Here is a 25975-nt window from a genome sequence, read left to right as displayed (position 1 = left end):
TCAGAAAGAAAAAAAAAAAATATATATATATATATATATATGCCTGGGTCTACCACAACAGACAGGACCCCCAGTGCAGACTGTGCAAAGATACTCTTCCAACCTACACTCTGCACAGTTGTTCCTGTACACTATTCCAGCCACTTGGTTATGGCGCTCCATGTAAGCTTTCCCTGCCAGCTTCTTGCACCCTGCACTTATGAGCTGGATTGTCTCAGGGGCCTCTTTGCACAGTCTGCACCTGGGGTCTGGTCTGGTGTGGTAGATCTGGGCCTCTATTGCTCTGCTGCTCAGGGCCTGCTCCTGTGCAGCCATGATCAGTGCATCTGTGCTGTCCTTCAGTCCATCTTTGTCTAGCCATATAGGATTTCCTGATATCCGCCACTTTGGTTACGTTTCCGTGGTACATCCCATGTAGGGGCTTATCCTCCCATGACAGAACCTCCAGCACCTCATCTTCTGTTCCCCATTGTCTGAGATATTCACTGAGCAGGTCGTCTATTGAAGCCTTGTTCTTTATATACTATGGATGTTTCGTCCTGGTTAGTGACTCTCACCCTCACTAGTCATCGGCCTCCTTCCTTACAGGATATATATATATATATATATTTTTTTATTATTATTATTTTTTATTATTGTGTCAACTATTCTGTTATTTTTAAACACTTTTATAAACATTTTTTTAAACACTTTTGCTGTAATGATTCTGCTGTTGTAACACCACGATTTCCCCATTGTGGGACAATAAAGGGATTTTCTGTTTTTCTATACTATCAATAAAATAATATAAAATTGTGCAAGATTGTGACGAATAAGGCCAGGAACAAAAAAAGAGGAGAGAAGGAGGAGTGTCTGGAGATGATGGGAGTGTTCCTACAGGCAGGGATTCAGGGCGTGGTGATGTATTAACCATCATTTAGATCCATTCCTTCATCCCTGCAGGACTGCTTCCTTTGCATCTCCTAACTTCTCAACCTGGGTGAGTACAAAGTCATGGAGATTCTCTTTTGTTTTTTGTTTAGAAATGTATTCTAGACTTACCTATAAAAGTAAATATGAAGCTTTAAGTAACAGAAACATTTACTTAAAAAAAGAAAAACTTTTAACAAAAAGCTTAAAAACTCTTTGCTTTATTGTAAAATTCAATTTTTTAAATAGTTTCTTTAGAATTGGCCCTGGCACAGTCCAGTCTTTAAGATGTGTGCCGGATCTTCCTTTCACCTCCCCCCAGATAATATGACGTGTTTAAAAACGTAATGCTTTGTCTAGTTTATGTGCCACACAGAATTTGTTATATAATACAATTTACTGGGAATTTTTTTTTCTTTTCATCTATGTACATAGCCTTATTCATAATACATAGATAACAGGTTGGGGAAATGGAAAGATCTGAGCAGGATTTCTGTCCGTTTCCTTCCCAATTCCCATCTGCTTACAAACCCCCTGATGACCAGGTTTCCTCTGCTAACTGTGCTCCAGGGAATGGTCACGATGCAACCACATCTGCTTCTGCTAAACTTTTTACAGCTCTACCATGGTACAAAAATGAAGCATTATAAGTAAACTCCTGATATATGGATTATTTTTAAGGCTGTTGATTACTAAACATGTTCAGGTGAGGTGATCTGCAAAGATAGAGATGTTACCATAACAACGACTCGTGTCACTCTGTTGTGTTAGAGACCAGAGTGACATAGGAGCAGAGGGGCCCCAAGTGGGATCCCAGCAGGGCATATTTTTATCCAACTCGGTGGAAAATCAGAAAGGAAAAACACACCCAGAGAAGAACATCATGATATCAAGAACCAGCTGAGCTGTTGATGAATAAAAAGCACAACTGATCTAGAACTAGATGATCTAGATAATTGCCTTGTGGTCTTAAAAGATCCTTTTTTCTTTTACTAACTCTTGTAGCCTGATCCAAGAATGTGATTATCAATCATGTTCTAGTTATGACACCAAATTTAACCTCATGATTGTCGTATCTTTTTTGATTCATTTTACCAGTTTAGAACAAAGCATATGCTTATCTTTTTATATTCTCTTTTTTTATTATCATAAACTAGCTGCCATCATGTCCGACATCCAAAAGGCTATGGCCCTCCTCATCACCACCTTTACTAAATATGCCAGCAAGGAGGGAGACCAGCACACTCTGAATAAAGAGGAGCTGAAGGAGCTTCTTCAGAATGAATTTGGAGACCTGCTGTGTGTAAGTAACCTGAGAGCTATTCATCCACACTGATCCACAGAAAAAGAAATATTTCAGCTTTTTAAACTTATTAAATTATTTAATCTAAATGAAAAACCTTTGTGCATTTCATTCATAAGTGAGTGGAAGATAAGGGATGCATTTTAATACATTATTTTCAACATATTATACAAATAGTCATAGAAAGTGCTGCACATTTCTATTCTGTCCCAAAATAGAAGACCAATTCAGAAAGAACTGTTTAAATTACCATACAAGACCGATTTTAGTCACCACTTTTAGAGGAGTTTAGGTCGACCATTGTTCAACCATCAAGATTTGTAAAAAAAAAATTTAAAAAAATAGCCCAATTAGTATGGGAAGACGTCTATAGCAATATGAAGGATATAATGATTTGTTACATTGAGAAAAATCACACAAGCAGTTTATTCAGAAACCTTGTTCTCATGGGAGTCAATTCATTATTTTTATATTTCATATCATACAGAATACAAAAAAAAAAACGTAATTTTTGTATATATTAGAGATTTTGGTAAATTATTAATGCTTAATTTGAAGGTTGTAAAACAAACACGAAAGTAGCCCTCCCGTAGATCTGCCTCCCTTTTTATTTAATATTCACAACTAATATTTAACCTTCCAGCAGGAGATATGGTTGAAACATAGATCAAGAGCTACAATCACATAGTTTACATAAATCATGTTTCAAGCTAATATGATAATCTATTTTGACGGAAGCTTGATATATTTATTATGAATGAAATAAACTAATTCGTATGCAATTTTTAAAAATAAAATTGTATTTTACAATTTAACACTTTGCAGTCAATGAAAAATAAAACCTGAATAAAACCTTCTGTATTGTGCAATGCTGGTAGACTTCATGATTGTATCTATTACAGACATTGATTTTTTTTTAGCTGCAACAAAATCTATGGGGTTCAGAGTGTAAGAATACCGCTTGAGGCACTGTTCAAAGAACATTCATCTTTTTTCTCAAAACAGTCCCATTTACCTTGCAATTGTTTGTTCGCATTATACACTGTATGTAAAAATCTATTTATGTCAGCTTTATGATCGTCCATATGATTTTGATATCTGTGTAGCTTTGTACTGAAATGATGGTTAGATCTCTATTATGAGATTTAAGGTAAGAAATAGATTCACATTTTGCTTTTGATACAGAAAGCCAATGACCAGGCTGCAATCGACCGCATCTTCAAGGACCTAGACACCAACAAGAGCAACAGCGTGGACTTCAGTGAGTTTGTCAACCTGGTCAGCTGCCTCACCCAGATGTGCCATGAGCACTTTGTTGGAAAAAAAATAGTAGCCTGAGTGCCACCTTGAGGCCGTCTGAAAGATCTGCCTCTAGAAAAAAAAGAAATCACAACTCTTGATTCACATGATTTTGTCATTAAAAAATAAATAGTTTTTCCCCTCTCAAACAGTGTATCTGAGATTATTTTATCTTTACACCCTGACTGATAGATAAGCTATTATTTGTGAGGTTTTCCACACCCACTGTGGAAGGATGATGGTATTTGCATGCAAAGAGAAAAGATGCTGACATAGAGAAAGACCCCAAGCTCAAATTCTAAACCAGGATCTTCGTCCTCTTAGGAAACAGCATAATTAACCCCGCTAGTCTGCAGCCTGTTGTTTGATTCACAAGCAGTGATACAGAAAAGTTTTGGGTTGGTTATAACTGCAAAACACAATCTTAACCATTTGAGATTATGTAATGCCACATGAAAAATATGAATAAGATGCTCTGCAGGGCTGCTCAGTGGCGCAATGCGTAGCACTGCTGCCTTGCAGCAAGAAGGTTTTGGGTTCTATTCCCGGCCCAGGGTCTTTCTGCATGGAGTTTGCCTGTTCTCCCTGAGCATGCGTTGGTTCCCTCCGGGTAGTCCGGCTTCCTCCCACAGTCAAAAAACATGACTGTTAGGTTAATTGGCTCTCAGAGAAGCCAATTAGGTTAGTTGGCTTCTCTGAGAGTGTGTGTGTGAATGGTTTGTCTCTGTGTTGCCCTGCGATGGAGTGACGACCTGTCCAGGGTGTACCTGCCTCTCTCGACCAGGTCTCCTCGCAACTGCACTTGGGAAAAGCATGTAAGAAAATGGATTGAAGTAGCTCTGCTTTAAATTGAGGATTTACTTGAATTTTATTTTGTTTTTCATTGGGAAGAAGAAAATGCATAATTTTGCATTATAACACGGCTATAGTAGTATTTAAAGTATTTATCTCCAAGTAGAGGCTCCGATGTTTAATTTGGACTTTTTTGTCATTTTCCAGTGCATGCTCTGGTTCAATATAGATTACTTAATTTCAGGCTTATTTATCTGTGAGAGCCCCTTTTAAAGCCTATTGGTACATGTGTTTACATTTCCAAGCAAATTACATCTTTATCTCTTAAGACCAAGATAGGCTTTCTGGGTTGTATCTTACATACGTTACATGTTTTTTTTAATAGCTTTTTTACTTATTTATTTTTCTTTATTTTTTTTTTTTTTTTTTATTTTTCTGTTGTTTGATTTGATGTCACTTCACTCGTTTTCTTTTGCTTTATTGTGTTGGTGTGTTGTTTGGATTGTGTTCTGTGGTTTGGTTTGCTTATTAAAACCATGGTTTGTTCACTTTTAAATTAAACCCACAGTAGGCCTGTGGCTATTAATGTATCCATTATGAGTAAATTAATGAATAAACTTTTTTCAGTGTTCAATGTCAACTCATTCAGGGGGACAACCCTCCATGTGCTCGCCAGAGGCAGCATGACTTCCATTAGGTACTGAGATGAGATCCACAGACCCCTTGTGAAACCATATGCTGGTGCAGTTGGCCCCCGGTTCCTCCTAATTCACGACAATGTCAGTAGTTCCTGCAAGATGAAGGCATTGAAGCTATGGACTGGCCCTGCCGTTCCCCAGACCTGAATCCGATTGAGCGCAGCTGAGACATCATGTCCGTGTTCATCCACCAACGTCACATTGCTCCACACTGTGCAGGAGTTGGTGGATGCTTTAGTCCAGGTCTCAGAGGAGATCCCTCAGGATACTGTCTGCCACCTCACCAGGAGCATGCCCAGATGTTGTAGAAAGGTCATACAGGCACATGGAGGCCACACAGTACTGAGGCTAATTTTGACCTGTTTTAAGGACATTACATCAAAGCCTGTAGTGTTTTTTCCCACTTTATTTATTTATTTATTTATTTATTTATTTTTAACTCTAAATCCAGGCCTCCATTGGTTAATAAATTGGATTTCCATTGATGGTTTCAGTGTGATTTTGTTGTCAGCACATTCAGCTTTGTAGAGAAATATTCAATGAGAATATTTCATTCATTCAGATCTAGCATGTGTCAATTGAGTCTTCCCTTATTTTTTAGCAGTGTATTTAGTTATGCCATGGAAATAAAATGAGTCTTGTACAATTAATAACTAATGAGATAAAAACACAATTTGAGTTTCTTAAAAAAAGAAAAAACCTTCATTTTAGTTAAATAAGAAACCTCCAAGCATATGAACAATTTCAGTTATTGAATGTTTTATCCAAAGGAAGTTCTTGCCTAAATTCATCTGCCACCCCAAAAGAATAAAAATACAGAAACGCAACCAAATATTAGCCTCTTAACTTTAAAAACAGGGATCTCACAGCTAACAATGGTAAGAATTTAATACCGGTGTTTCAATACATGTCATGTTTGGCTTTATTGTTAGACCCATTTGTGTCACTGATGAAAAGAAAATGGATATACGGGTACGATCTGAACAAAACCAATTACACTTTTATAAAATAAGAAACTCAAAGGCTATGAAAGCCTGAGGTTCTTAGTATACCTCATCTTTAAATACAACGTGGCTGTTGTATGAGTCCATGTTATTATTTAACAATGTGCAACTTTTCATGGGGCTGCTCTCCTATTGGTAGGTTATGCTAATATTAGTTTGTCTGCTGACTGAATCCAAAAACAGTTATGATAAACTGGTTCTTCTAAATTACTTTCTGGCTGTTTCTTTGTTGCCGTTTAATGGACTGTCCATTCGGCTGAATCCCAAAGACCTCTAAAGAAAGAGGCACCTACTGTACCTACACACAGTGTTCGTAGGCTGAACAAGTACAGACAAAGGAGGGGTGAGTAATTTAACACAGTATAACTGCACAATATTTTGCATTTAGGAGTATTTCTTATGATATCTGTATCTATAAGCTCTCTATTTGCCTTTCAAGTTTGCCTTTCAAAAATCGTATATATCCTCATGAATTTCCCTTAAATATAGTTGTATAGGTGGTGGAAGTTCAACTGTGAATTGTTAGGGTAGATTTGACAAGCCACAGTTACAGTTTAAATTAGTTAATGGTGCAATAATAGTTTTTACATAAAATTTACTTAATATTTAACATTTTACTAATTAATTTAATAGGTCTATATATTCATTGGAAATATTTTTATCCATTATATTTATAAAGCACAATATGTTTCAAAAAATCCAAGTGCTAAGTGAAGGGAAAATATAACATAAAAGGATAAGGGTAATAGATAAATAAGACAAGCACAAAAGCAGCTACCGTAGATTAAAAGAGCATTGAAACGCTATAAAAATTTCATCATAAAGAAAAGGATTCAGTCCTTTTCTAAATGCTTTACAGTTTGATGGAGCAACATTTTAAAAATGGATTTTCTATCATTCTATTGAAAATGTTGATGTATCATTTTGTAGTCTATATGAGTATAATTTGTGGCGTTAGCTTTGTAAATTACATTTTGAGAATAAAAGTTCTACGAAAGAGGGTTAGGGCCACTGAACAAAAAAAAAAAAGTTAACTGATTTTTTTATTTTATTTCAGTATAATATGAGAAAAATGTCAGAATTCTGACTAAATGAAAAAGAAAAGTCAAATGTTGACTTTAATCTCAGAATTCTGACTTTAATCACATAATTGTGACTTTTTTTCTCAGAATTCTAACTTTGCTTTCAGAATTCTGACTTTTATTAGAATTCTGACTTTGATCTCAGTATTTTGGATCGTAATGTAGATGGGCACCATGAAGGAAGAGATGTGGGAGCACTCAGCTTCACTGACAAAGATGTGAGTTGTTTGGGAGGGTCAGTAACACATTGGTGGAAAATTATGGAGTAAGGCGACTTTTTAAGTAATGCTGTTTAACACAAAGGTGCTATTTAATTAATGGAAGGGCAGAAGGTTATTAAAACAAGATACATGGCTTAATGCCAACATGTTTGTTAGCTGTCAGAATTCAGAGATGAAAGTCACAATTCTGAGATTAAAGTCAGAATTCTGAGAAAAAAAAGTCAGAATTCTGAATAAAAGTCAAAATTCTGATATTAAAGTTAGAATTCTGAGATTAAAGTCAGAATTCTGAGAATAAAGTCAGAATTCTGAGATCAAAGTCAGAATTCTGAGATTAAAGTCAGAATTCTGAGAATAAAGTCAGAATTCTGAGATTAAATTCAGAATTCTGACATTAACGTCAATATGAGAATAAGTTATGACTTCTTTCTCATATTATATTATATTATTATTATACTATATATATTAAATCAGTTCACTTTTTTTTCATTTTTTTTAGTGGCCCTAATCCTCTTCCGTAACGTTCTGATAGAACAACAGAGACTTTAAAATTATTTGTATACAATTTTGCTATACATCATTTTGACGATTTTGCAGTTCGCACAGAATAAAAAAGCGCAGCATACTGACGCTTCCGGTTGGTCACGTTGTGTTGCTGTGACTCGTAACGTCACCGAGGGGCGTGTCCACATCAACAGAGTCGGTCTGTTTAGAGCTAACGTAACTGAGAGGGGGACAGAGCTCAACTGTTGTTTTGAATTTGCTGGAAATCACCGGCTGCAAACGAGAAGGGGAATTTTTAGTACCCGTTAAATAAGAAGATGGCGGATGTGGTCGGCGATGAAAGTCGGCCTGCTCACCCCGCGGCGACCCGCCAGCACGTTCCAGTCGTCGGTTCGTCTGCGGGCCAGAACGCAGCAACGGTAACGTCTGGTCCTCGGGTAGTGCGGATCGTCAAGTCGGAGTCCGGCTACGGTTTTAACGTTCGCGGTCAGGTCAGCGAGGGAGGCCAGCTCCGGAGCATCAACGGGGAACTGTACGCTCCGCTTCAGCACGTCAGCGCTGTTCTACCCGGAGGAGCAGCAGACCGAGCGGGGATAGCGAAGGGTGACAGGATCCTTGAAGTGTAAGCCAGCCTCAATCCTTCCAGTTAAGCTACCGAGGCTAGCCTCTCCATTTAGCGTGTTTGGATGACATTTGAAGACTCTGTAACATTTCTACTAATTTATAATTATAGCATTTAACAAACCGGTGAATATATATATATAATATTGACGTCTAAAATAAACGTTTGGTGAAGTAGTTCACATGACCCTAGCTGGGGAGGTAAACAGAAAGCTAACCAGCTTACATAAGTTGGAGAACAGCCTGTGCATGTTGATTAGCCTGAGCTAACTAGCAAACCTGCTTCTGCTTATAGCTCAACTGTTTGTTCAAAGGCTGTTTCATCTGGTTAGCGTTGGTTGGTTTAATTTAACACAATAACCCTGTTGGTTTAATATTGACTGTAGGATTTGGGTTAGTTTGCGTCGTAGTTCCTCGATATGGTGATTTAGAGATAGCCGTCAACAGCCCTGTTGCTCACATCTTTGGACAATTAGGCTTTAGACTACTCACACTCCAGAGAGATACAGGTCAAACTTATTTCATTTAACCTAGAAGTTTATTTATAAATTCAGATGCTAAAAGATTTTTTGTTTTGTTTTGTTTATACCAGTGTTTTAATACAAAAATTAGAATAGAAAATCCCTTTATTGTCCCACAATGGGGAAATTCTGGTGTTTACAGCAGCAAAAAGATTATAGAGAGAAATGGTCACACAAATGTTGACCTCAGAAAAATGTATAATAACAGAATAGTGAAGAGTTAAAAGATAAACAATAAAATTCTGCACTGTAAAGTGTTTAACAGTATAAACTTGACTTGTGCACCTGGATAATAACCATTATACAGCTGCAGACATTTTTTACAGTAATGGATATTTGAAAAAAGCTGCAACATCAGAGATGTGCAAAATGACAGCAGCATGATATTTAACTGACTAAGGTAAGGTAGAAACTGTGCAAAACCAGCATGAATGTAACAACTTATTGAGGTTGTTGGGAACAGTGGTGGTTATAGAGTCTTACAGCTGCTGGGAGGAAGGATCTGTGATTACGCTCCCTGGTGCATTTAGGGGGCAGCAGTCTGTCACTGAAGGAGCTCTCCAGTTCTGCAACAGCTTCATGCATGGGGTGGGAAATGTTATCCAAGTGCATTCTAAAATGTATTTGTACAATTCTCAATAATCTGTTAATCAAGAATAGAATGTCTTGCCATATAAATGTTAGAGGTTGATATACAGCGTGAGGATGAAAATCAATTTATAAACTTTATTAGTGTTTGATTATAGGTTATAAACTAAATGATAGTAAGACTTCTTAAGAAAACAGTAAACATCAATGAAAAATATTTATCAAATTGATTTTTTATAAAAAAAGTAACAGTAACTGCTAAGGTTGTATAAATCACATTCTCTATATAGGAATGATTTTTTTTTCTTTTTTATGTATAGCTATTAGATATATTTTACTTAGTATATTGTTTAAAGTTGATATTAATTGACTCTTAGCTGCAGGAGTGCGTACCACAGTTATTACCTTATCAGACACGCTGCTTTTATCCCTCTAGCTGTTGCATAAGCACAACTAAAAGGATGGATGGTGGTCTTTAGGTTCTATATATAAATGTAGGGGTGTCCTGATGCAAGTTTTTATTTCCAATATGATACCGATAATGCAGCTTTGAAGATTCACCATGACATTGTCCCGATGCAACATTAGCATGAATCATACATACTTTTATTACATCTTTGTTGTGTAGCATATTAGAAAAGGCTTGTTCAAGTGAGAACAATAGTCATCAACAGCACTTATGAGAACCACACTGACCAATTTTTACTAAACCACTGGTTTATGCAGTTTCTGTCAGCCTGCATATATCAGTGATTTTAGAATCGGGCAGATATATATACGGATAAGTTCTCTTTTTTTTTTTTAGGCTTCTGTTGGACTGATTTTAGATGTCGATATCGGATTGGAATATCCTTAATTGACTGTCAATGTGTTTTGCAGCTGTAAATACCTCCAAACAGCTTTATATCTTTGATAATCGATTCCCTCCTGGCCTATTTGTGGGTTCTCAGTAAAATCACTCTGAACATTGAAAATAATGTAGAATATTTTACTGCTATGCTTATGTTCATCCCTGCTATGCTGACATTACTGGTTACCAGTTTAACTTTTTTAATTCCCCTTTGACTGACATTTTTGCTCCCTCCCCAGGGCTCTGTCCAGCTCATTTTAGCAAAAACGCTGGTTATACTGAAACCTGTCAAATTGAAACTGAAATCAGGCTGATACCCTGACTTTTAATGAGCGCAACGGCCACATTATTTGCACAAATGTGTGCGAAAAGCTCTATACAACATGAAGCCCTCAGACTCTGTCCTTGACTTACCCTGAGTGCCTACAGGCAGGTGAACACATGTGCTACGGCCCCGCTAGCTTAGAGAGAGGCTGCAAGTGGATAGTTCACACATGGGGAGATAATAAGAAGACATAAAAAAGAATATGTAGCGTAAAATAACCCCTCCTGCTACGGTCGTAAAAACTCCTGGTGAGAACCCTGACACATCCAAGAGAGCTTTAAGCCTTGACTCTCATGTTAAACTATTTTATGGGATGTGTGAAATCCTTTCTATCTTACCTGTGAACAGCTTCCTAATGTTCAGTCACCTGACTGTAAAATCAGCAATAAACCAGAGCAGAGAAAACATGTTCACATAATGTACGTTCTCATAGGCTAAACAGGAAATAAGGAAGAAGAGAAAAAGAAAACAAGGAACACCGGCTCGCTTTGACTTGCTGAGTTGTCAGATTGTTTTTAAAAACACAGCCTTTCTGTTTTGTTTGTCCATTTAATCATTGAATGCCTCCGATCACGTGACATGTCCAATTTTTAACCAAAGACGTATTAATAGTTTGACCATTTTAAAAATCAGACAAGGATCAGTGATTAGGAGTTACAGACATCAGCATAGTTGAACAAAGAAGAAAAAAGCTATTTGTATTTAGAAAATTGTGCGTTTTTTATCAGCTTGACTGATAGGTGTGCTCCTGGCTTTGTAGAAGTAACAGTAGGCTAAATTAAAAAAAGGAAACACAGCGGTTAAAGACATAAAAGGATGCCCTAACAATCTGACACCTACATCAACTTTCTATGATATAATCTCACTACTAATAAGAATTATAGAAATTTGTCTTTTAAAATGTAATACTATAGGTAACATAGATAGATTTGCTTACTTTTTCAGAGGTTTTTGTGTTTCTATTGTTTTGTTTTTAGGCTGAAAACACTATTAAGTCAGCCACATAACAGTGCTTATCGTATTGAAGATATTAAGAATTTACCTTATGTTACTGGATTAATCCTTGAGATGGCATGACACGTTACTGCTTTTTTTTTTTTTATTACCTCCAAATGATTATGATTATGAACTATCATGTGTTGATCATCAATAATGTGTTGCTGGGAGGAAACTAACAAATCTTTGTTTTGTCATACTTGCTCATTGTTGAATTCCCAGTTGATCAATCATGTGGTTATTAGAAGCAGATATTTATTAAATGTTTTTTGGCATTTCTCTAAAAGTTAGCCGGGGCTATTTCCCAATATGGTGATGTTGGTTTTATATTTCATGCTAAGATGGTCGGCACAAAGACTCATCTGCAGGATGATCGTTTTATCTTTTTTTCCCTCCAGATCAATGTAGTTGACCAAAGTCTCTTTGTGTCTTTTTGGCACAAACTAAATAAACCTCTGTCGGCTTTCGGGGCTGTGAAATATTCTTTCTTTAAAAACACTGATCACTGCAGAGCAGATTTAAGCAAATATAATGGTTTGTGAGAATCACAAGACACTTCAATCCCAAAGTCTCAATTGAGCAGCTCCAAAAAAGAAAAAAATGAATCTTTAGTTTGTGGCTGATAGGAAACAACTTTATTTGGTGTACTAGAAATGTTTTGTTATTAACTTTATCAGATATGCACACATGGAATTTATAATTCCTCTGGGTTTTTGTGTCAAACTTTTGTTTCTTTTCATCTGATTATGGTTTTACAGACGCAAATGTTTCTACATGAGTAAAACACACTTTAAGAAAGGCTGCTTTCACCCCAACAGTAGCCTCATGTAGCAAAACAACTCTGCTCAAATGGTTATTATTATTGTCAGTTATATTGTAAAACCTAAGCACTTTTAGTTTCATTACTTTTTCCTATTTCCTTTCTTTTTTTATTAGGAAAGAGTAAAAGGTATCTATTTAGTCCTTGCAGGTTTGCAGGCTTTGGTAGAAATAACAAATTCTTGTCATATTTGTATTCCCTGGTATAGGAGAAATGATGCAATACAAGCCTTATATTCACCCAACACCCCTGCAAAGTCTATACATTGATTTAAATGTTTTTTAACATCTGGATTAATCAAATGGGGGGAAAAGGAGAAAATTTAAAATATACCCATTTCTCCTTTCATTTCCTTTCCCACTTTGTATGAGTTGCAAGGGGTAGACATTTCTGTATAATAGACATTTTTATTTTTCAATTAAGTCACTCTAACAAGAGAACTTTGATTCATTTTGTGGCAGATGATGTTTTGAATTTCATTTATCCATGTTGAGAGAAAAAAAATAGTCACGAGTTAATGTATATTTTTTCCTCTTTCTATAATCCAGAAGCTGTAGCTTCATATAAAAGCCTGGTGTTGCAGGCTAAGTCTGTGTACAAAGGTTTGAACCTGAAAAGGCATCCAGCATAAAAACTCTGGCAAGTCAACATGCAGGTTGTAACGTCTTGGTGTCAGAAAAACTTGTCTGAAGCACCTTATAGGTCAAAATCTGTTAATTTGAGAGAATCTTTTATTTAAGTACCGTCTTTAGATATCCGCTTTTCCCTTTTCTGTGTCCCAATATGAAACGCTACATCATTTTACTAGATGACCAGCAGTCATTGGTTAATGTTAATGGACGGCTGTTACTTAATGAGTTTCACTCTTCACAATCCTGCACAAATACAAGTTTTTAACACTAACTGATGTCTTGAATGAAAGATTTGTGCAAATCTTTCTGTGTTTTATTCCCTTCCTGTCCCCCCAACTGTTTCTCAATGGAAAATTAGCAGAGACACCTGATGCCGCCGCCATCTGGTCTCATCAAAGCCAAGAAGAGCGAGGCAAAGGGAGGCATCTTTCAGTACCAAAGGAAGGGGAAACAATAGCGCTGACCCGCTTTACTCCCATCTCTGTATTAATCATTGACAGGCGAGGCCCTGATATTATAACAGCATAATGTCCAGGAAGAATAGTCAGTGCTTCCATGCATATTTATTAAATGCGCTTTACTTCTGCCAAAAATAGATTTGAGTGGGATTGTCAATATATTCATGGATGCAGAATTTCACCGATAATGCAGAGTTAATCAGCTGTTTGGGATCTGATCCTGTTTGGTTGTTGTTCTCACATATTGAGCTACATTCTGGTTTCAGGTAACATAAATTAAACCGGAGGCTCTTCTTACATGTATGGTGTGTTTGGAGGTGGCTTGCAGTTCTAAGTGTTTTTTCTCACGATTTAATTAAGGAATGGGGTAAATGTGGAAGGTGCGACCCATAAGCAGGTGGTGGACCTGATCCGTGCTGCAGAGAAGGAGCTGGTTCTGGCCGTGCTGTCCGTTCCTCCTCAGGAAGCCGATGGGTTAGAAGGCGGCGAGGATATCCAGCCTAACTACGACTACAGCGACAAGCAGGCTGTTCCCATTTCCATCCCCACATACAAGCATGTGGAGCAGCACTCGGAGAGGTTTGTGGTGAGTAATTCAGCCTTCCTGTTTCTGCTGCATTACTTGCACTTGCCTTTTGAATGTTTCCTCTATTAATAGCTATTTTACCTGTTTAAATGTCCCTCAGGTTTACAACGTGTACATGTCAGGCAGACAGCTGTGCTCAAAACGCTATAGAGAGTTTGCCATCCTGCACCAAAACCTGAAGAGGGAATTCTCCAACTTCAACTTCCCAAAGCTGCCTGGTAAATGGCCCTTCTCTCTCTCTGAGCAGCAGCTGGACGCTCGTCGTAGAGGTCTAGAGGAGTACCTGGAGCGAGGTAGGGAGACTCCAAGTTGTTGTCCTTTAAAGCTTTTAATCAAGTCAATCAAAAAAACACACAAAAAAAACTCTTCACTCTGATCGTCTCTTCTCTCTTATTCTCTGTAGTTTGTTCTGTGCGGGTGATAGGGGAGAGTGACATCATGCAGGAGTTCCTCTCCGAATCAGACGAGGTATGTGTCCTATTGATCAGTATTTTATCTTTGTTATTTAGCTCTCATATGATAACTTTTTTAATTTACAAACTTAATTTACTGTCATTTTTTACCCTGATAGCAGGTGAAATAAAAAAAAGAAAAACTCTTGAAAAATCTTGAGTTATATTTTCAATATAACAATGTCTATGTTTTCAAAAGAAGAATAGAATCTAAATAGTTTTGATGTAGGAATGGATATCTAACTATGGTCAGATTGTCCTTAGCTTCCACTTGCTATAAATTTAATTTTATGTTTTTAATTTACAACTATCATGGTTTAATATCCTAAAACCTCCTGAGGACACAGTAAACGCATCAACGTTGTTTAACTGCTTTATATAGAATATATTCTGCCTCAGGAAGTCTGTATGATGGATTTGAAGAATAAAAACCATAATTAAACCTTGCAAAATAAAATGTCCTTCACCAGATTTGCTTTAAGAATGGAATTTCCTGTTTTAGTCCCAAGTGTTTTTGGAACATATGCTCTTTAAAATCAACTCTCATTAATGTAGGAGAACTTTAAGGGTTCATATTCTGTACTAAAATATCCAGAATACTGGCAAAGGGAAAGTAGGGAAAACCTTGTCATTTGAGCTTATAAAAAGAATGTGTTTCTTAATTATGTTTAGGGCCCCATTTATCAACCTTAGAATTAAAAACAGACGTATTTTTGCTATAATGCTTTAGAAAACATACTTTGGCTTTAATGTAAACACAGCTCTATATCTGCACTCAGCATTTTGTTGTTCTTGTTGGCAGAACTATAACGGAGTCACAGATGTTGAGCTGCGGATAGCGCTGCCTGACAAAACCACCATATCCGTCCGAGTGCGTAAAAACAGCACGACTGACCAAGTGTACCAGGTAAGAGCAGCTGTTTGGTACCATCTGCAGCAGGCGTTGCTAATACATCATGCTAATAAGGAAAGGTCTGTCAGATATGATCTCCTGGGAACTAACTGGGTTCTTATTGCTTGTTTTCTTTAGGCGTTGGTGCTGAAGGTTGGAATGGACAGCATCATGGCCAGCTACTTTGCTCTTTTTGAAGTCATCAACCATTCATTTGGTGAGAACTCTGTGTATATTGTAAACTTTCTCATATTGCATAAATGCTAAACCTATGAATAATACCACAATGCTCATTCTTTTCCCTTCTTCCTGGTCTGGTTGCAGTGAGGAAACTTGCCCCAAACGAGTTCCCCCACAAGCTTTATGTGCAGAACTACACATCAGCGGTTCCTGGAACATGCTTAGCACTCCGCAAATGGTTGTTCAGTATCCAGGAGGAAGAGTTGCTCAGAGACAACCCCCTGGCCCTTCACTACTGCTTCCACCAGGTATGCTAGAACCTTAAAATCCTGTTGGGTATGAAAAGGATCAAGGGTAACTAGAAAATGAGTTTTACCATCTAATTACTGAAACAAGGCTAAAGAAGCTTACAGTTTATCACCCTGTGGAGAAGTTTATATAACAAAGAGAATATAACATGCAAATCTATGCCTCAAACACACACCATGAGTTTTTACAGCATATTAGGTCAGTCATTACCTCAGGCCTGTGAAGTTCAGCAGTGACCTATTAAAACACCTAAATGAACCTTTCTATTTCGTGCAGCCACTCTGAGTAAAACTGTGAACAGAGATTTTTCAAACAACTCTGATCATGGCTGTAATATTTGTCTCTTTCCAGATACCAAATCATTCAGGTTTTCAAATGTTTCTCTTGATTAGTCCGGTTATAGACAGACAAAATGCATCAGTGGGGAAATGTTTCTGGTCAAAGAAATCCTGGAAAAGACCAGATCTATTTAAAGGCAGAGTGGAGGAAAGACCTGCCCTCTGCATTTTAGAGAAAAAAATGCACTTGCGCAACCCTGTACCTGTTCCAGAGAGGAAATGCGTATTAAACGTTTGCGAGATCATGCACAAGCCCATTTCTCCTCATGCACGCTCTTTTGAAAAATTGCTCTTCTCATAGCTCATACAAGCTTACTGTGCCCGAATGTCCGCCCTAACCCCTAAATCCTTTAATCGCTATATAGAGCGGGGGCTATATAGTGGACTTTATAAACTGACTGTTCAGATAGACGATCACTGCTTTTTGCTCCCGTTGGCCACGTAACTCCTCCTCCACCACGTGGTGCCTGCGCCATCTTTATTAGTCACCACTGTCGGGTAGTGGCAGCCTATGGCGACAGCGGTCCGCTGTGATAGTATGCTTTCCGTGCAACAGCATTCCAGGATATATCTGCGCCTTCTGAGGCCTTTCTTTTCGTCTCATACACTTCATAGACACTTTTTCTCTTATGAGCCTCGGCCATTTTCAAAGAACTGGGATGAGAAAGGTGAGCTTCAATGACGATCTGAAACAGTAGCTCACCACAGATTTACACCTGAAGATACTCAGATAAAGATAACTAACTGGGGACGAGCACGTAGGACAGCTTTACATAAACATATTACCAAAATGATTGACAATTACGAGTACCAGTACCACTTATTTAGATGATCTACCCGCAAATAAAAGATCATCCTCTATACCTTTAAGAATTTATCATGGCTACCCCTGTCAGCTTGCCTTTGTTGAGCCACTCTGAAACCAGATATGTCACATGTGTCTTAGTACCAACAGAACAGTCCTTTTTCCTCTCATTAGATGAAAATAAAGGTCCAATCAGAGTTTTAAGAGACTACAATCTGGACGAATTGTGGAAGGGAAGAAAATCCAGGATGCTTCAGGGCCAGAATTTTTCAAATGCCTTGATGTTTAAAGAACTCCTTGTCAAATCCAGACTCAGCTCAGCTGTCCACCAGATTTTAGAGCACTTTCTTTCCCTGTGCTTGACAAGTTTATTTGAGATGATGGTTTTATATTTAATGGTACACAAAACCTATCAAAGTAACCAAAAATATCTAGTTCCTTCAACAAATTCTCCTGATTTAAACTCAATAGAGAAACCGTGGTCTCTACAGTCAGAGACACAATAACTGCGGTTTTGCTAAGGGTGCTCCGATCAGGATTTTTGGGGCCGATCACCGATTGCTGAAAGCAGTATTGGTTGATACCGATCACCGGTAACCGATCACTGGGTCTATCTGAAGCCTTCTATTTATCATGTAATATATTCAATTTTAATAGTCTTAACAAAAATGCATATGTATTAAAATTAACAGAAGATAATGTATTGTGAATTGTCAACTGTATACTTTTATTAACAGGAAACGTTCAACATTTGACTTCCTTAGAAACATCTTAAACAGCTTAGAGCTTAACAAATAAGCCTTACTTCTAAATAAGATACAAAAAATCTGTCATTGTTAATTTACACAAACTTAAAGTGCAGAACAAAGAAAACAAAATCAAATGTTTTGGGATGCCATGATAAAAAGGCATAAGGTATGTATTTTAGGCTTGTCCTGCGGTAATTAACTGAAAATAGAAGCCATGACAGAACAGTCACACATCTTTAGATAATATATCAGTAATTCTGGCTTTTTGTCCTAGCTCAAAATCTAAAATGTCCTTCTAATCACTGCAGACATTTTTCAGTAGTAATAAAGTTTTGTAAATTTCAAACAAATGCTAACTTTAAATGTTCTTTTAGCTCCTTTAAATCTACATACATTTAAAGTGCACAGCATGGAAATCATGAGTCAATGAGAAAGAAGAGTAATAGAGATTAGTAAAGCCATTTCTCTTAAAGCTGACTTGTTAAGCATCAATGGCAGATTTTTCTTTAGAAATATAAGCATCTCTGCATTTTTGGCAGACAGCTTGTTCCTCTTCTCATCTACAATATTCCCTGCTGTGCTAATAAGTCGCTCACTATCTACACTTGTGCACGGAGCACAGAGGTAGGCGTGGGCTGCTTGTGCGAGAGCGGGGACACGACTTTTATTGTCTCGCCAAAAAACAAGTGGCTGTCCGCTCCGTGGGATGACTGGCTCTGATAGGTACAGGTTAATCTGCGATGATGTTGAGCTGCTGATGTCACCGCCACCATGTTCCCCGTCCTTATCCAACAACGCAGCATACATAGCGTGTAAGGAGCCAGCTCGTGGTACTTTCTCTGGGGGCTCGGTGCCAGTCGCTTCCAAACTTGCCTCACCACAAGAAAACGGACCGTCCGTTTTCTTGTTCTTCCCCACTTCCAGTCGCATAGCGATGCAGAGCAACTACAGCGCCCCTAGAGGAATCGGATGAGTGAATTCAACAAGTAGTGCGTCTCATCGGCCCATCTGATCGGCCTTTATAGAAACCGCCGATCAAACTATTTAAAGCCTTTATCGGCCGATAACGATCGGTGACCGATCAATTGGAGCACCCTTAGGTTTTGCAATTGCAGTTTTTCCATTAATTAACTTTCTTTTAAGATTGAACGTAAATAAGTTTTTTCACACGATAGCTCTGAAAACAACATGGCAGCCACGGATGTAAACGCATCAGCCACGGCTCTAGTGAGCACAATCATCCTCCAACTCCAGTCTTCTTTGTTTCTTTATAAAGCAGTAAGGTCCAGCTGCAGATCATGTGACTCGTATGATGAGAAAAACAGTGTTTCTACTTCAGTTTTCAAAAGTATAACTGAACAACCACCTCATAGAAGCATAAAAACCTTATATCAAAAAACAGTATTTCCAGTTAGTGAATTTTGTTTTTTCAGAATTACAATCCATCTGGTTAATGAAAACACAGATAATGAAAGCTGGATATTCTTAACACCTTAGCAGAGGCACAAGCTGATCATCTCCATGCAGAGCTGCACTGATGCAGGGATTCATGAAACTGGAGCTCTAACCCAAACCTGGGTGCATACTGTACAATACAAGGACAAGTGCTGACTTTCCTGCTTTATAAAACTCTGTTTCACCTGTAGAGAATAGTCAAATAATGGTGGTTTAATAATTAAATTTTTTTAAGAATCTGAGTTCTGTATTTTCATTACCTTTAACTAATAATAATCCAAATGAAATAAATACAAGCAGTTGGATAATTCTGTATTACACATCTGTTCTAGATAATTGCATTAGCCTTAATGAACCTCTGTATTTTGCTTAAGGGTATCTTAACCAGACCATCTTATAGTGGCTCATGTCTAGTTTGCAGAGTAATTATATTGTTTGAAACTATAATAACAGAAACAAAAGAGCAGAAACAGTCACTATCAGAATTTTTTTTCGTTTTTGTTTTTGCTGATTTTGTGCTGGACAGTGCCTGTTTTTCCTCTTAAACATGTAATCATCTGTGCATCTCTCTGACCCCTTCCTACCCTTCCCTGTCCATTTAGGCTCTTGACGATGTGAAGAAGGGATTCATAAAAACTGAGGACAAATCCTACCAGCTGCAGAAACTGGCAGAGCAGCGCAAGATGGCCACAGTCAGTACCACAGGCTAGTCTTTGTTTATTGGGGGGGTCCGGGGGGACTGAATGGAAAAACACTCCCAACACAGACAGAAATGGTCTGAAATGTTTTAATGGTTTAGACAACAAACCTCGGAGGTTACAACAAGGACTTAGTTAAAAAAGAAAAGGTTTTTGAGCTCTAAATGTTCCTACAATTCTAGTATCAATATATTGCATTACTAGACATCCAATTCAGGTAACAGCTAAAAAGTGTTTATGAAACCGGCAAAGTCATTTGATTGGATAAAAAATAATGAATTCTAGATCTTCAGCATCAGAAATTATTTGTTTTTTTAATTAAGACTAATACCCTTAGGCTGTTTTTTTGCGACTTATTAAAGGAAGTTGGTCTCTAACATCACTCTGTGGTGCATTCTCAGATGTACTTAAACCATTTTATGTTTTTTTTACATTGTAACCTATTAGAGGAGGAGGTCATGTGATGGAGCCAAGCAAAAAATTATGGCTAAAATGATTTCCTTTTCACACCATATCTGTACTTTACACTGATGTCATTAATTAAATGTACTTTAGTTAATCTGCCTACATTAAGACTCAGTCAGTTCCATTTAGACAGTGGGATGCATTTTTTTTTTTATTCTTATTTTTCATGACTTTTAATTAAGCTGGTTGTTTTGGATAATACTGTCTCCCGTCTGCTATGATGCTTGTTAGTACCTGAGCCTGCTGCGGACATGTGAGGGCTATAATGAGGTGGTCTTCCCACACTGCTCCTGTGACTCCAGGAGGAAGGGCCATGTCATCACAGCTATCAGCATCCATCACTTCAAGCTGCATGCGTGCACTGAGGACGGCACACTAGAGGTGACCATTTACCAATTCTATTTTAATTGCAGGACATGATTCATCACTTTTTATGTTTCATTTTATTGGGGATTCAAGATTTTGATCAATTGATTAATCTAAAGTTGATTGATCTTATCGATCAACTAATGATGGATGGATAGATAGATAAAGATTTATAGATAAGCGGCCATTTTCTTAAAAACTTCAGTTTCCTCTCATACCGAGAAGGAAAACTTTTATCAGTTAACCGGAGGAACAATTTTCAATTTAATAAACCATTAATCGACAACTACTTGTAAGTCGATTATTTGTTTACATTCATACTTTCTGTGACTTTTAGCGATAATGTCTCTATGCTTTTTTTAGATGAAAATCAGTTTTCTCACATATTTAATTATAACATTCAGGTAAATGTCTGTTTCTTTAGAACCAGGTAATAGCTTTTGAGTGGGCAGAGATGCAGCGATGGGACACTGATGAGGAAGGCATGGCTTTCTGCTTCGAGTATGCCAGAGGAGAGAAAAAACCTCGCTGGGTTAAGATCTTCACTCCATATGTAAGTGTGGTTGCGCACACTCTAAGGTTTTATTGTTAAAAAATGTATAAATATTCACTGTCAGAGGCTGTGGATGGATAAATGTCAGTTTTGACCTTTTATCCCTAAAAATAGCCTCAAATTTTTAACGTTTACCTTATATTTACACAAAACCTAATGTCTCCATACTAATGTTCCCTCTAAGCTGTGGGCTTTAGCAATCACTCAATGCTAGCATATTCTTAGCGCTCAAGAAAATCTATGCTGCATAAAGAATAAAATCCAACATAAACTGTAAATCAATTAGACTAATAACTTTTTTTTGCTGTACTTCTATGAATCCCTGTATCATTCTTTCATTTTTCAACTTAAACCTAACAATGAAAAAGAAACAGCTGTTATTTCATAATATAGAGAAATTGAGAACAGTTATATTTCATTACCACAATAAATTAAATATATATATAAGAAAACAAATGAATAGGGTAAATATGAAATACATTTATTAATTTCCTATAAATCTATGTGCACCATTTACTCTTCAACCCCAGTTCAAAATATCACTATCAAATAAGTTTTATAAAAAACAAATACATACAAGATTTGCATTTGGATGAATATGTTTAATTAAACCTCAGTTTCCTTTAAAAGAGTACCAAATGACCTTATTCAGCACATTAGAGAGAGCTACAGATGCATAAATAAATAATCCAGCAAAAAGAAGAATATGTTGGGGCCCAAATTCTTAACCAGTCTGGGCTTCCAGAACAATGATACTCACTGGTTTGCAACAGGCACACAGCTGAAGACGCGCCTTTTCAATGCACTATGCTATATGTGACTTTTTTCGTCGAAAAATTCAGATAGGCTACATGATGAAGCAATGACTTTAACAGGAGATAAGATGGCTGAAACACTTAGGTGTGAGGAGCTAAAGGAGATCTCACAGCTTGTGGATATTGGTGCTACATTTGAAGCATCCAGTGCTGATTGCGAAAGATTTAGTTTAATGATTCGTATCAAAACAGCATTCAGAAAGCTCTTAAAGTGGCATATTTGGAAAACCATCGAAGAAATGAGAAAGACAGACAAGAAAAACAGATCAGATTTAAGTCAGATTTGTTCCTATTCTAGTAACATTTATTGAGACATTTTTCATATATAGATATTAATCTTCTAATGCTTTTATTATTATCTAATTTATTGTAGGATGCTAATACAGACTGTGTCATAAAATATTTTGCAGACTTACAGGGATACAGAAATGTACACAATTTTACAAAGTCTTAATGTCAACATAAAGTTATGTCAGAACGATTTAATCTCTCATTTCTTCTAGAACAGGACCCTCAAATATAACATCATGAACAAGGAGCCAACTCTCTTATATTAAAATTTAGCTAATGGAAATAGCAGCTGTAATCTGATTATTTTAATAAGCAATGTAACTTACTATAATCCCGGGATTATAACTGGTATATTGATGTGTGGCCACATCCTGCACATCTGATGTTGCTCCCAGTTTGGCCTTGTGTAAATGCCCAGACACATGGATCATTATAGGGAACATTGCTCCATTCCAGTATACATTAGGCTTCTCTTGCCTATATCCAATTAAATCTAGCTCCTCTCTCAGGTATCCCTGTGACTCTGTGATGATAATAATGGAAAATAAAGCATTTAACAGAAACATTGTCCCTCTGAATATCTGCCAGTATTGCAAAAACATATCACTAATACTATAGAAAACTGGGTTATTAACCATCTACCAAGTAGAAACAGATCTTAACAACATCTTGACCATTTAATACATTTTTTTAAAATTCCTGTTACCCTTTATAAATTCACTGTAGAATAAAATCCTCTCTTTATGTCTTAATAAGCAAATGGAAGTAATCTGAACAGAAGAAAGTGTCAATAACAGCTTTCTCTTGTTTCCTCTTCTCCCAGTTCAACTACATGCATGAATGCTTTGAGCGCGTCTTTTGTGAGCTGAAGTGGAGGAAGCAGGTAAGGGACCCCTCCTTTCCTCTTTTGGGAAAGGCTTTGTGTGTCTAAACTTAGCCTGTTTTCTTACAGTCTCCTTTGCAGGGCCCATGCTTTCTTAGGATTTTTTTTTTAAAGTGTCAATTTTTTTTATGTTTCAGGTGGAGGAAGAGGCCTCTGATAAAGACAACAAAAACTGTAGCAACAGTGGTAAGCATTTTGCATTAATATATACATTTTTCAAGTAAAGTTCATCGGATTTAAAGTCTTTAGTTTGTTTAAAAAAGACTCAGATCCAAGATAGTAGCTTTTTATCGCAGCGGAATATGCAGCCTGAGAGCTGCTTTGATGAATAGCAGCCATCTAGGAACATGAATTATGCAGCAGACCAATAGGATCAAACCTAAATGTCAGGGGAAGGGAGAGAATTATAAGCAGTAATTCTTACTTTATTGAAAATAAATGAATACTGAAATTGGTAAATTATTTTAAGAATGAGGAATTGGTTTTATATTTAGAAAAGCTTATTGAGTAACATAAGCAGATCGTTGCAGAATCCTTCATAACCATGAAGCTTTTGATTTGCTTCAAACCCCAAATTGAGTGTGTTTTTTAGTGATTTTATCTTCCAAGCACAAAGTAATGCAGGATGACATGAAAGGAATATATATATATATACTGGCATTTAAAGGGAGTCTCCTTCCCACTTAATAAAATCCAGAGTATCCAGTTACATGTAGATGCGTTTTAATTAGCCCATAGAGCACCCTTGTGTGGAATTTGATCATAGTGTGAATCCAGCTTTTATCCAAAGGGTTTGTTAGAGAACATTAGAGAACAAAGCAGAGTATGAAGACCAGGGATAAAATAGAAAGGTGAGGGTTAGAATAGGGGACATGTTAAACTAGAAATAGGTTATAAAGGCTGGCACAATTAATCGTGATTAATCGATTATTGAAATGATCATCAACTCATTTAGTAATCGATTAACTGGAGAATAGAGACTGTAAAACATGCCTTTAGCTAACAGAGCAACCTATTTAGAGCAGTAATTATATCAAAATTGTCAGAAAATATGTTAACATTGTGCATTTAAGATTAAAAAAAATGTTTTCAATATGGTCTATCTAGAACTCCTCAAGTTGAAAAGTTGTAGTTTAATTTCGTAAAAAATCTTCTTTGAGGAATCTTTGGCTATCCGATTAGTAATCGATTATTAAAAAATATAGTCAACAGATTCATCGATTTGCAAAATAATTGTTAGTTGCAGCTGAAATTTATATCCCAAGCTTTCAGCGCTATTTAGTAAATTTTCTGGAAATTAAACGTTTTTGACACAACTTCAAACCTACCAAGGTGTTCCATTTTAGGCCTAGACTCTGAAATTAGAATAAGGAAGTTGGACATTAATCAAGACAGTGTACGAAATAAAACAAGGTTCAGTAAGATGTTTATTATTATAATCTGTTTATTTAAAGAAAGAAAAACTGCTCAGCGTAGTAAAATTCTTGTCCTGTTGTGCCTTATGAGTAATGTATGACGGATTAAGGAGTGGCTTGCTAATCTAAGAGATCTACGCATCAGATGTTAAACTATTCAGCCAGTCAACTACGTGCAATTATCACAAGTATGTTAACAAGCCACTAGATAAATGTGAACGAGAAAGCTTTCTAGAAGCCCGAGGATCATAAACTCATCTGACCTGCTGGCAGCTTCCTCATGAGCCACATGACTAGATAAGGCAGTCACTCAGATTTCTTGTGTTACAGAGTTCCTGCCTCCACTGGAGACGCAACAGAAGGGATGGCGCCACCTAGGGGGAGAAATCGCCACGTCCTAAAACAAGGTTAACCTTCACTTGAACTAGAACTGATTCACTCATCACAGCCACCCACAGAGAGTGCCCATTGACTAAAGAGAAGGAGTGAGTCTGAGGCCATCTCTGCCCCAGAACAGAAGGAAGTCCCTCTTTGGGGGAAAAAAAAAAACAACAAAAAAAGTCACTCCCAAAGTAAATCCAAGGATGGGCAGAGTGAGGAGAGAAGCGAAGGAGAATCAGCATCAGCCAGCTTTCATGTCATTCACCAGACCTCCTACACGTGTCTGTTGTTTTTCCCTCCATCCATTTTCCCTGAGATGTTTGCTCACCATTGGACGGGTCAAAGTGGGTCAGCGCCACTCAGCTCCACAAACGGCTCATTCCTACACTGACAGAGGAGACTTGTGGGTTGATAATTTGGCCCAGATATCCTGCAGGTCTGGGATGGCAAATTGAGCTGAGATTGAGGCGAAAAAGAGAAAAAGTATAATCGCAAATGTTGGATTTTCTTCTTCTTTTTTTTTTTTTTTTTTGCGCCTTAATATCATGCTCTACACTTCCCCTAATGCTGGACATTAACAGGAATGTTTTGTTTTTTTTCTGTTTCTGGGGTTCTGTGCTTGTCAGACAATGCAGGCAGCACACATGTAACAGTGATTATGGATTGTGATCGTAATGATTTGTATGTTTAAAAATCATTCTTCTGAAAAAGAAAATATA

The 25975-nt window shown here is 37.1% G+C and overlaps 2 protein-coding genes across 2 annotated transcripts; both read left to right on the top strand.

The window, feature by feature from the left end:
• Positions 1-903: 903 nt before the first annotated feature.
• On the top strand, positions 904-3663 carry LOC107084053 (ictacalcin-like). Its single transcript, XM_015373697.1, has 3 exons — positions 904-979; positions 2067-2212; positions 3398-3663. The coding sequence occupies exons 2-3, from the start codon at positions 2075-2077 to the stop codon at positions 3548-3550; spliced, it is 291 nt and encodes a 96-aa protein (XP_015229183.1). The 5' UTR covers positions 904-979; positions 2067-2074; the 3' UTR covers positions 3551-3663.
• A 4339-nt stretch (positions 3664-8002) lies between these two features.
• LOC107084071 (sorting nexin-27-like) lies at positions 8003-25413 on the top strand. Its single transcript, XM_015373731.1, has 13 exons — positions 8003-8434; positions 13984-14209; positions 14310-14502; positions 14613-14677; positions 15464-15568; positions 15692-15770; positions 15878-16041; positions 19992-20081; positions 20784-20933; positions 21343-21471; positions 23401-23460; positions 23598-23646; positions 25206-25413. The coding sequence occupies exons 1-13, from the start codon at positions 8130-8132 to the stop codon at positions 25274-25276; spliced, it is 1686 nt and encodes a 561-aa protein (XP_015229217.1). The 5' UTR covers positions 8003-8129; the 3' UTR covers positions 25277-25413.
• The last annotated feature ends 562 nt before the right edge of the window (positions 25414-25975 follow it).

This window comes from Cyprinodon variegatus, unplaced genomic scaffold (assembly GCF_000732505.1).
Source record: "Cyprinodon variegatus isolate N-32 unplaced genomic scaffold, C_variegatus-1.0 Scaffold91, whole genome shotgun sequence".
Taxonomy (NCBI): domain Eukaryota; kingdom Metazoa; phylum Chordata; class Actinopteri; order Cyprinodontiformes; family Cyprinodontidae; genus Cyprinodon; species Cyprinodon variegatus.
The sequence above is the reverse complement of the archived record's forward strand: the minus strand, read 5'-3'. Positions and strand labels throughout refer to the sequence as shown.

What these genes read in the sequence shown, in the direction of transcription:
- LOC107084053 (XM_015373697.1), top strand. Translation starts at nt 2,075, where the DNA reads ATGTCCGACATCCAAAAGGCTATGGCCCTCCTCATCACCACCTTTACT. An exon ending in AATTTGGAGACCTGCTGTGT is followed by an intron (nt 2,213 to 3,397) that starts GTAAGTAACCTG and finishes CTTTTGATACAG; the next exon opens with AAAGCCAATGACCAGGCTGC.
- LOC107084071 (XM_015373731.1), top strand. Translation starts at nt 8,130, where the DNA reads ATGGCGGATGTGGTCGGCGATGAAAGTCGGCCTGCTCACCCCGCGGCG. An exon ending in TTCACTACTGCTTCCACCAG is followed by an intron (nt 16,042 to 19,991) that starts GTATGCTAGAAC and finishes CTGTCCATTTAG; the next exon opens with GCTCTTGACGATGTGAAGAA. An exon ending in AGCAGCGCAAGATGGCCACA is followed by an intron (nt 20,082 to 20,783) that starts GTCAGTACCACA and finishes GATGCTTGTTAG; the next exon opens with TACCTGAGCCTGCTGCGGAC.